General features: G+C 48.2%; 1 protein-coding gene across 1 annotated transcript in view; it reads left to right on the top strand.

Moving 5' to 3' along the window:
• The window catches only part of LOC147700918 (C-type lectin domain family 2 member B-like), a 95,173-nt gene that overhangs the window by 21,940 nt on the left and 60,643 nt on the right, over positions 1-12,590 (top strand). The window contains exon 2 of the mRNA XM_086929772.1: positions 10,485-10,508. Coding sequence (XP_086785898.1) covers positions 10,485-10,508 — 24 coding nt within the window. The remainder of the gene's footprint in view (positions 1-10,484; positions 10,509-12,590) is intronic.

Raw genomic sequence — 12,590 nt, 5'->3', positions numbered from 1 at the left:
TCACTCACTGCATCATTGCTTTAGATGACAGGCTACGTCTCGGTCAGCACTCTAGTTGTGAAGACATCCGAGCATTGTTCGGTGGAGCGCTGGCCGTGGAGCGGAATAGCTTGAGCACAGTTCATTGAAGTTAATCGCAGGCGGTAAGTCATTGAGATGTTAGCAGGCCAGTGTGAAGCCTACTCAGTCTGTAAGGTGTTTCTTCTTGAAACCATCCCCAGTCTCCAGGAGGTATGGGGGCAGGTTATCACCACTCTGGGACATTTGGCCTCCGTCCTGCCAGAAGAGCAACTAGATAATGAGCTTCCATGGTTGGTTAAAGAGGTTGAAAGCCTCCAACTCCAGCTGCCTGCTGATATGGCATTTCGTTTGGTCAAGACCCTTGAGTTATGCATGCAGGCAACTGTTAATACGAGTTGCAGAGGCCTGAATGGAACTGCCATTTGAAAATAGTTTGATCCAGATGGGTGCAGATGGGTGCAGAGTCCCATGCCGTAACAATACAGCTGCTCTGCATGCTTCTTGCTGAAACTGATTCAGAAGGTGCCTCTTATCTGGATGCTGTCTGTCACGTGCTTGAGGATGTCATTGAAAGCCTATGTGTCTATTCAAAACTGGTTTTCCTGAATGTTGAGACCTGAGCAACATGGCTGATGCCCGGTGGAGTTGCTCGACAGCTACAGAGGGGATTGGCCCTAGGGTATCCTTCGGACGCCCCCTACCCAGCCGGACATCGGACACAGTTCATCCTCGTCTCTCTGTTATGGCTCCTTCCTCCCCTCCTTTCCTACAAATTGTTGTTTGTTGACTGTACCTTACTACGCTATTGTAATTGATGTAATTTTTAACGCAATGTTCCTCTGGTATATCGCTCTGGTACCTCCGGATCTAGCCAGTGCTATATAAACCTTTTTAGATGTACCTTGTAATGCAACAATCCTCTGGTTTTGTGCTCTGATACCTCCGGGTCTAGCCATCTGTTTTTCCTCAATGCTGAGACCTGAGCAACATGGCTGCTGCCCGGTGGAGCTGCTAGACAGCTAATGAGGAGATGGGCCCTCGTTTCTCCTTTGACCATCACCTACCCACTTGACATTGGGCACGGTTCCTCGTAGTCTCCCCGCTATTACTCATTTCTCCCCTCCCTCCTACGAATTTGTGAATCATTGTTTGTGTACTACATCTTACTATGCTCTTGTATCTGATGTAACTCTTAAAGTAATGCTCCTAAATGTAAAGGGCTCTGATACCCTCTTGGGTCTAGTTTGCGCTATATAAAACTTTATAAATAAATAAAATAAATTGCATGGAAATCATGCTTTTTGTTCACAATCAGGAGGCTGTCTTTAAAGGCAGCACTGGAGGGGGTGGCTTCACCATTTTGGATCTATTGTTATTGTAGTACAATTTACAGTACAGTAGACAAATAAATTAAAATGTATGATAACCTTGAAGACCGACATAGACTGAAATTATATAGGAATATGCACATGCCGATGTAAAGTACTAGCCTAAATATACCTCGCCATTGTACATTTGTCTGCTATACTACCTTTAGTCGTATACCTACCTACCTCATATCAGTGTGAAATGTTTTTTACTACATAACTTTATACCTACCTACCTCATTCTCTGAATAGGTATGCTGTGCAAGATGTATCTCTAACCTACCTCATGTATTTGTATCTGTGAAGCGCTCTGATACCCAAGGGTCCCGTTTGCGCTATACAAAACTTTCTAATTAAATGTTTGTTTTTTCTATTTTTATTAAAGCAGTCCATGTGACAGGCCATGCAATTCCAAACCATATTGTACAATGACAGGTCATCCCATATCAGACCATAAAATACAATGACAGGCCATACCATACTATACAGTGACGGCCATACCATAGCACACTACATAATGGCAGCCCATAAAACACCATATAGCATAGGTCTTCAAACTGTGGGGCGCGCCCCCCTGGGGAGGCGCAGCATCCACTCAAGGGGGGCGCGCACTCCACCCTACCACTTCACTTTCATTGTTGATTCCAGGCGCGCAACGCCTATTAGGCTGAAAGTGCTTCAGCAGCCCCACGCTGTCGTGTGTCTCAGCCGGGCTGATGCTACAGCTCCAGCTGCTGTGTGTTTGTGCGCATATTTCAGGGGCCCCTTATGGGCTAGTCAAGGTGTGAAGACCAGCGCGTCAACGCCTCAGTATTAAGCGCTATATAAATGCAATTACAACATTACAGTACCATTTTAAAGAATTCTAAGCTGTCAAAAAACGCTTGGTGAAACGAGTCGCCAACTGTGAAGGACAAACAAATCTTTGCTGCCCTCTTGCAGGAGTTCAAGGGGGCTTGGTAAACGGTGCTTAGGCAAATAATGGCAGATTCAGAACTAAATAAGTGGCTGGGTAAATAACACTGTGCCTTGATCAATGGAAAGCGCCACGGCCGGCGCTGCTGTTCATGCATATATTTATGAACGAGGAGGAGATGTTAAGCCCAAAATAGATTTTTTTGTTTTGTTTTATACTGCAAAAACTCGACCCAAAAGCATAAGAGCACTTTGCATGAGCACCAGTTATCAGCAGAGAGGGGGAGGTATGCGGCAATGCATTCAGGGGCGGAGGCGTTTAATGTGTGGCATGAGAAGTGGACACAGTATCATTTTATTATAACTTTTCAACATGATGCACAGCAGCCACACTGCTCTACAACATAGCTTGAAGACATTGCATGTGTGGTAGGCATCTACGTGGAAAAGGCATGCTCTGGTTAAACACTTATAAAGTCCCAAAGGCGAGACCTATTGGCTATGCCAGTGCTAGTTAAATAAAGCAATTTTATTTTAAATGCACCCTGTTTTTCTTAAAGGAAAATGGGATGCATTTCAAAAAGAAAAATGAAAAGCTACCTTTTCATTTTTAAAGAGTAGGCAGTTGTTTATGGTACCACTGACTGCGCTTCAGAAACGTTGGTGCTCACATTCACAGAGGGGAAGGATTCCCTTGGGGACCCCTTGTTTGCAAATGGGTTATCACCTCTTTCACGGAGTCCATAAAATATATATATTTTGCGACCGCATTCCGGTCGCAGAACATTCATACATGCCTGTGATTCAATATTTGGAAGGGATGGCCTTGGCACGCCCCTTCCTCATAACAACTCGCAAACCCGATTGTGCGAGTCAGTTATAGGTTACTGACTCACAAAATAGGGTTAGTACATGCTGGAAGCCATTTTAGCAGTTGCAAACTGCCAGGTTCTCCATTTGCAACTGCTAAAAATGGTAGTACATGTGCCCCTAAGTGCTTTGTTACTTCATTCAGTTCTATTTACTCCTAGCTTCTGCTTTATGGTTGGCCTTGCTAATCCAGCAAACCGAATCCATACCTGTTTTCTGGATATCCACAATGAATCTTTATGATGTTCTCATGAAGACCTGGGTTCTAACTCGTAAGTTCACACTGGTAGAGAACGACTACAGAAAGATTTGCTGTTTGTAAAAAAGGCCTTTGTTTCAGAAGCAACTTGAGTGCACAAACACAACATCCTTCGGTTTAGACATACATTCTAAACTGACGTAACATAACTACATCCTAACCTGGTCAAACTAGCCCATCTCTTCTCCCCTGATACACCACTCACCAGAGGTGCAACTAGAGCCAAAATCCAGGGGGGAGGGGGGAGGTTGGCAAGGGTTGAAGACTAATTCTTCCACCAATAGGCAGAGTGGAGATGCAGGGCCTCTTAGAAGGGGTGAAAACGAAGCCTCATTAACAAGGAAATGGTCTTTTAAAGACCTGTGAAGTACTGAGGTGAGGCTGTGTGTGGGCACCCGGGAAGCTGTCTCAGCCCGGCTGACATACACGACGGGGGTGGGGGGGTGCTGAGCACAATGGGTGTTGTGCGCCTGCCACTCACACACATGAGGTTCTAAAATCCGTCTTAACATCAACTTCAAAAATATGTCTACCTTTGTAGCAGGGCCGGTCGCTTCCCGCACCACGCGGCTCCCCACCCACCCCCCCCCCCCCCCCGTGAGTGCCAGGTCCCCGGACCCCTCCGCTGCTGCCTCGCGCCTGGATTGTCTGAGCGCCTGGACTGCTGTGTTTGTATCTCGTGCCAGCTTTTAGTTCTGTATCTGTTTTTGCCAGTCTCTTGTTTATTAGCTGTACCCCTGCTTCTCGTTGCCCCGTGTACCCGTGATTGTTTTCTCCCGCCGCTTCTCCCCCTCCCTACTCCCCGCCGCTGCTCCCCTGCGGCCCAGCCCCCTTTTTTCGTTCTGTATCCCACCCATTGGCCACCCCGCTCCCGCCTCCCAGCTGCTCCTCCCTCCCACTTCGCCATTTATGGAGGTCGCCGTACGTACGCGCAGCGGGCGCGCCGATTGTGCGCCAAAGGCAAGCCCGTCTGCGCCCGTCCGCGCCTGTACCGTGCCCAGCGCCAGGACCCCTGGCCCCAGAAGTAACCAGCCCACACGACGGACCTACGATGCCGCCACCCTCCACGCACTCAACGCCGGACGGACCCCGCCTGCTACCGAGCCACCCCGAAACGCACCTACGGATCCTTCACCTGCCAAGCGTGCAAGTTCACCTGCTTCCGGACCTGCACCGCACCCATCAAGCCGAACACCAGCAACAACCACCTCAAATGCATCCTGCTCAACACCCGCTCTGTCCACAGACACGCCGTCGAACTCTGGAACCTCCTCGACACAACATCACCAGACGTCGCCTTCCTCACAGAAACCTGGATGAACGCCTCCTCAGCCATAGCCATCCAGGACGGGTACAAGATCACCCGGAAGAACAGCGTCAACCAGACCAGAGGAGGCATCACCATCATACACAAGAACACCATCCGCATCTCGACCAACTCCTACGACACCTTCACCGCCGCCGAACACCTCCCCTTCCAGATACACACACACCGACCCCAAGACCACCCTCATCTACAGACCCCCGGGACCACGCACTCAATTCAGCGAAGACATCGCAGACTTCATCAGCCCACAAGCCCTTGCCTCCTCTGACTACATCCTCCTAGGGGACCTCATCTTCCACATGGAGAACATCAAGGACAGGAACACCACCACCCTGCTGGACAACCTCGCTAACCTCGGACTCAAGCAACTGGTGAACACCCCCACCCACTACGCCGGCCGCACCCTTGATCCCGTCTTCTCCTCAAGCAAGCACATCTCCTTCAGCCACTCCACCAGACTCCATTGGACTGACCACAGCTGCATCCACTTCAGCTTCAAAAGAACCACGACCCACCACCACCCGCAACATTTTCCTCGCCGGAGCTGGAGCAAGATCACCCCATAGCAGCTCACCACCTCCCTCATTCAGAACCCCCTGCCAGCATAACGGACCCCAACGAAGCAGCCAGCAACCTCACACAGTGGCTGACCACCTGCGCCGATGACCTAGCTCCACTAAAGAACCCTCCCAGCAGGCCTGGCAGCAAGAAAACCCCCTAGTTCACTGACTAACTCAAGGACTCCAAGAAGAACTGCCGCGCCCTCGAGAAAGCCTGGCGCCACGACCACACCGCAGACAAAATGACCGCCCTCAAGCACGCCACCCGCAAGCACCACCAGCTTATCTGCACCACCAAGAAGACCACATTCAAAGAACCGCTGGACAACAACGCACACGACAGCAAGGAACTCTTCAGCATCGTCCAAGAGCTCTCCAACCCCAGCGCCGGAAACAATGACATCACTCCATCGCAAGACCTCTGCAACTCTCTCGCCTCGTTCTTCCACCGCAAGATCGCCGACATACACAACCGCTTCAGCGCACCAACCACGCACCCAACCACCGAACCAATGCCCCCCCTCCACCACCCTCTGCAACTGGACCCCGGTGAGCACCGAAGACACCACCCGCACAATGAACACCATCCACTCCGGATCACCAACCGACCCCTGCCCCCACCACGTCTTCAACAAGGCAGACTCCATCATCGCACCCCAACTCCGGGACGTCATCAACACCTCCTTCCACACCGCCACCTTCCCGGAGAGCTGGAAGCACGCCGAGCTCAGAGTCCTCCTGAAGAAACCCACTGCGGACCTCAAGAACTTACGCCCCATCTCGCTCCTCCCTTTTCCTGCCAAAGTCATCGAGAAGACCGTCAACAGACAGCTCGCCGCCTTCCTCGAGACAAATGGATCCCTCGACCCCTCGCAGTCTGGGTTCCGAGCCAACCACAGCACCGAGACCGCCCTGATCGCAGCCACCGATGACATCAGATCCCTGCTCGACAACGGGGAAACTGCGGCCCTCATCCTCCTGGACCTCTCCGCAGCATTTGACACTGTCTGCCATCGCACCCTAGTACAGCGCCTCAGCAACATCGGAAACCAAGAAAAGGCACTGGAGTGAATCATCTCGTTCCTCGCCGGAAGAACCCAGAGAGTCCGCCTCCCCCGTTCAGATCCAAGGCCACCGAAGTCATCTGCGGCGTACCACAAGGATCACCACTCAGCCCAACCCTCTTCAACGTCTACATGAGCCCCCTCGCGGCCATCGCACGCCAACACAACCTCAACCTCCTCTCCTACGCCGATGATACCCAGCTGATCCTATCCCTCACCAACGACCCCGCCGCCAGGACCAGCCTACATGAAGGGTTGCAAGACGTCGCCGGGTGGATGAAGAATAGCCGCCTGAAACTGAACTCAGACAAGATGGAAGTCCTCATCCTGGGACCATCGCCCTCCGCATGGGACGACTCCTGGTGGCCCCCTGCCCTGGGCACCACTCCCAAGCCAACAGACCACGCACGCAACCTGGGCGTTATCCTGGACTCCTCCCTCTCGATAGCCAGACAAGTCAAAGCCGTCTCCCCATCGTGCTTCAACACCCTGTACATGCTCCGTAAGATCTTCAGATGGATCCCCACCGAGACCAGGAGGACCGTCACCCAAGCTCTCGTCACCAGCCGACTGGACTACGGAACACCCTCTACACCGGAACAACAGCACAACTTCAGAAAAGACTGCAACGCATCCAGAACGCCTCCGCATGATTCATCCTGGACATCCCTCCGGCCACCTAAGAGACCTACACTGGCTCCCCGTCAGCAAGAGGATCACGTTCAGGCTCCTCACCCACACACACACAAAGCTCTCCAAGACCTGGGCCCCAAATACCTCAACGACCGCCTGACCTTTTACACGCCCACCCGCCAGCTACGATCGACCAGCCATTCCCTAGCCACCGTACCACGCATCCGCAGAGCCACCGCCAGAGGAAGATCCTTCTCCTACCTGGCGGCCAAGACCTGGAACTCCCTCCCCATCCACCTTCGGCTGACCCAGGACCATCTCTCCTTCAGGAAGCAACTCAAGACCTGGCTGTTCGAGCAGTAGCGGACCCCTCTCCCCTAGCGCCTTGAGACCCTTCCGGGTGAGTAGCGCGCTATACAAATGCTATGATTGATTGATTGATTGATTCTGTGTATTTCCTCAGTCTTGAATTCCTGTCCAGCTAGCACACGCGGGGCCAATGCTGCATCCTCTTGCTTTTTGTTAGGGTCTCTCCTTCACTTTTCTGTTTCTAACCTGCTCCTCCCTCGCTCAGTCTGGGCTCTCTTCCCATTTGCCTCTTGTGACAACTAAATATGCCAATAACCCCCCCCTGCCCAACCAATTTGTAACATAGCCTGACAGTCTGTGCCAGAGTGAGAGTTTGTCTTGGCTCCTCCGAGGTATTGTGAACATCCGTCTGTGTAGGCAAGAGGGCTTTGCTCTGCTGAGGGACTGTGATAATCTATCTGTGCCTGTTTGGGCTTCACACACATGTATAGATGTGCATTCTTTGAGCCCTCGCATCTCTGTGCTGAAAAGGCAATTCCCCCCCCCTCCAAAAGGGACCAGCCTTTAATGAGAACAACTCCAAACATGTTTGCTGCCTCTAAAACAAGCATTGGCAAAGCCAATAGGTCTCCGCAATCGGTGGTAATACATTTGTGGATATCAATAAAAACAGCCCCTGAGCCATACACAAATGCACATACATTGCCATAGTCTGTAGCTATCTGATTGCTGAGACCTATTGGCTTTGCCAATGCTTAATCGGATATCTTGTCTAGGGCAAGGATGTGGCGCAATAGCCAAAGCTGATGACTCTGGAGCTGGGGAAACAGGTTCAATTCTTGGTGTCTGCTCAACATCCTGTGATTTAGGGAATATCACTTTATCGCGCTGTGCTTACAAAAAATGAATATGTGCTTGTGTAATGTGAATGATGCTCCTGTAAAGCGCTCCAATACCTTTGGGTCATGTTCGCACTATATAAACCTGCAAAAAATGTATTACAAAATTGTAGGCACTCCAGTTTCCAGGTACCACTCAAAACTGGAAGTGGAGCTCTTTATATCATATTATTTGCCCTTACCACCTGGGCTATGCAGGAGGGAATGGTCATCAATGATGCAGAGTACTAGCTTCCAGAACTTTTTTGTCAGGTGGTGGTTGGGGGGGGGGGGGCTCGACGTGTAAAAAGGTTTAGATGGGGAGGCTCAACTGACAAAGGTTTGAAGACCTCTGCCATATAGTATAGAATGACAGGCCATACTATACTGTACATTGACAGACCATACTATACAATGACATGCCATAAATTCCCATATCCTACTCTACTGAGCAACATGCCGTACCATAGCATACTATAAAATGACAGGCCTAACCATACTGTATAATGATAGGCTATACCATACCATAATGTAAACTGACAGGAGATTCCATTGCTATAACAAACCATACTATACAAAGACTGGTCATACCATACTATTCAAAGACTGGTCATATCATACTATTCAAAGATGGACTTTAGCATATCAACTATACTATACAAAGACAGGCCAAGCCATACCGTGCTATACAACGACAGGCCATACCATCCCATTTATTAGCACACTACAGAATGACATGCCGTACCATAACATCTCATGTAATACAATGACACGCCTTACCATACTGTGCAATGACAGACCATATCGTACTATACAATGACAGGCCATAACTTCCCATATTATACATTTTTATACAACAAGCCGCAGCATACCATGGCATATTATACAGAAGGGTTGTAACATACTATACAATAATGGGCCATACCATACTATACAATGACAGGCCATACTGTACTACACATTGTCAAGCCATACCATACAATACAATGAAAGGCCGCTCCTTAACTTAATGTACAATGACATGCCAGATCCAGGGCCACTGGAATTATGCGAGTATGCTGTCGCTGTGTTTATTGTGAAAAATTAGGGATTTGACACATAATCCATTCTCTGCTGCATAATTTGCATATTTGAACCAAAAAAAAAGAATGTTTCTAGCTCAAACAGATCAAACGATGGTAAAGATGCAGTCATGTGTTGCTTCACAGTGGAAGGCACTTTGCAGAGGCTAATTCATTAGCTTTCAGTTGCTTATTGCCGTACCGGAGTGTTAAACTGGGGCTAATTACAAGAAACCTTTGTTTTGACAGTGTTTACATGTGTAAAAATCACAAAATTACCATGATTTGGAGCAAAATTTGTATTTTCCAGCTTATTTTAGTAAACCCTGCTGCATAACTTGGCCCTCCCTTGCCACATTATTTAATTGCTCTTGTCCAATCTATACCATTCTACGCTATACAATGACAAGCCTCACGATACCATAGGATGACCGAATATACCGTACCATACAGTGATGGGCCATACCATACGATGACAGGCCCTACTATATAATACTTTACAATGACATATCATACCATGCCATAATGTACAATGACCGACCATACTACACAATCTGTACCGTACCATACAATAACAGATCAGACCATACCCTGCCATATACACTATAGCTAGAAAAGCAAGCATTTGCAATAAGTCTTATTAGTTAAAGTTTGAGATATTTGTGTCTCAGTTGATAATGTTTCATAGATTTATTTTGTGTTAAAAAATATCCCAGCAGTAGCATAAGTAATAAAAGAAACATGCGTTACTTATGCTACTGCTGTGGTTTTTCTTTGGAAAAAATTCTAACCAATATCATTTGCAACGCCAATCGCTCATACTTCTGCTAATGTGTCAAGGTGGTGCAGCTCCTTCTCAGACTTGCACAGGAACGCACAATAATTAATACTCTCAATCCTGCCTCAACCTTGTTCTAACACTCTCTTGGCTACTACCCACCAATTCTTCCTGAATTCTGAGCCTCTCTCCTATTTCTTTATTTAAATCTTTGCTCTGTCTGTTCTTTATTACACTCCGGCTGGTTATTCTTCAAGAATTAGGCACATCAAATACTTTATTTGATTGTTAATCTTTACCCTTGAACTTCGTTATTTAATAGTGCTTTTTATGAATGATAACCTACCTAGTGTTTTTCCTGGATGTTAATTTTTTATTAAGTAACTCTCTTCTGAAGTGATTGTATTTATTCTGAATTAACTGTCTTCAAATTTATTTTTAGGTATTTCAGGATTCCCTCCTCGAGGTAAGTGTAACTATTTACATGAGCTATGAAATTACAATGTCCTTGTAACCATTTCTATTACTGTCAATAATGTCTCAATAGTCTTTAGAAAAGTAACATGATAATACTCGCAAATGATTTGGCTGAGGGGAAGATATTCTTTCTCTGATGAAGTTGCTTGTTGACACATTCACACTCTACTTCCTGGGGAAGCGGAGCACTCGAAGCCTCCAAGGTTTGTCTGGCTGACAGGAACTTTCCACATAAGTTTTTGTCATGAAGTCGAGGCACTCAGGCTTGAAAATTGTTGTAGAAAGGAATTCCCTAAACCAGACGGGCTAGAAAATGTCTTAGAACTGTAGAATACAAACCGCCACACTCTACGGTGAATTCCCATTAATTTTAACGGAGCGCTTCGAGAATATACCGATACCTGGGAACACCTCAGTAAAGTGCGCGTTTTTCAGTCCGCGTGCACTTACCAACGCTCAAGGGGCTCGAGAGACAACAACTAGACCGCAGAGGCAAATGACGGCTCAGCGGCCATCTTGGAATTCTTATTGTGCCACAGTTGAGTCCAAGAGCGACTTTTGAGCCAATCATCTTTTCTTTTACGTGCTTTTTTTTATCTAGCAAAGCACAGATGTGAGTCGCAGGATGATCTTGGGTTCTGACATAATGCGAGACCTATTGCTTTGCAAATAGATGGCAACTGGAGAGTAATATAAATGGCGTGGGGGCACAGTCTGGAGATGGTGTACTCCCCATGTGTTGGCCTGCAAGAAATTACTGTGCTAAGAACTTCTTTACTCCTTGCATGCGGCGCGAATTTTCACGCTGTGCAGGCATTTTTAAAAGTGGGCTGGATTCGAATGGCCCCCGGCCGTCCTCTGCACATGCCCACCGTGATGCATGATGGCCAGGGGCTGTCGTGAGCATGCAAGGGGTTAAAGGATTGTGGCAGAGAGGAATTGTAACAGGATTTTGAAAATACTAAAATGTAAACTATTGGTGGCTTGTGTTGCTAGGAAGCAGTGCTGTGAAAGTTGCCGATTTCCCTGCATGCTGCCTGGTCTCAGGGTCCCTGTGTTGAGCTCTGAAGAGTCACTGCCCGGCGAGTGGAACAAATTCATTTTAATTTGAGAGACTAGGTGCGATGGAAAGGACTAAATGTGAAGGTAACTGGCCATTAATGTTCCTGCTGGAGACCGTATTAAACCAGGTAAGTGCAGTTCCTAAAAGGTCGATGGAAGGGAAAAAGACAAAACTTTTGTCATGTTGCCCTCCCACACCGCGAGAGGTGTCATGCTTCATCATTGGCCCTTGCTCCTCGTTGGTCCGGCGCTGCAATGCTCGACGGGTTCACCGTTTATGGGGCTCTTTGTCAGAGATGTTTTTTAGGAGAAGCCGTTGGGTGTGATCGGGTGTGGGGGCAGTGAGTTGTTATGTGCACGAGTGGGGTGATCTAAAATAAGTCAGGGTCAATCCTAATCTCAATAAGTTTAATGGTAAGGTAGATCCTGTCTAAATAAAAATAACTGGACGCCTTGTGGGAATGTGATGTTCCTAGCAGGCATTCTCTAAGGTGGGGTCGACCTTTTTCATGCCTAGTTGTTCCAAAGGAATCGGGATGCAGTCCTTCAGGACCTATGTCAAATGTGGTGCACAGCTACAAACAGGCTCCAAGACTTTTGGGAGTAGCCTGTTATAGGGCCCTAGTAGTCCTGTACTGGGCGTAGTCGAAATCCGTAGTACAGGATCTACTGCCCGATGGGGGTGACAGGGAGCACGGTGTTGTTACACTCAGAAGGGTGGCAGCAACTTGCTGATATGCCTACCCTCGCTCCGGTTCCCCCCCTGCTGGAGAGAGATCAGAGTTTTATCTAGTGGATGTTTCCACTCACTCTGAAGTAGCGCAGAGGATTAAGATGCCTGCTGCAAAGAATATGTCCTATGTGTCCAGAGATTTTCAGGCAACAATAACGATGTAGAGGTAACTTCTATTTTGTCTCAGAAGCAGGAGAATGACTTCTGGAGCTAGGCCTGTGATGTTGCCGGCGTAGGCATGTATGGCTATTTTGAGACAATCCAAAATAATGTAAA

This window comes from Lissotriton vulgaris, chromosome 7 (assembly GCF_964263255.1).
Source record: "Lissotriton vulgaris chromosome 7, aLisVul1.2, whole genome shotgun sequence".
Classification (NCBI taxonomy): Eukaryota; Metazoa; Chordata; class Amphibia; order Caudata; family Salamandridae; genus Lissotriton; species Lissotriton vulgaris.
The sequence above is the reverse complement of the archived record's forward strand: the minus strand, read 5'-3'. Positions and strand labels throughout refer to the sequence as shown.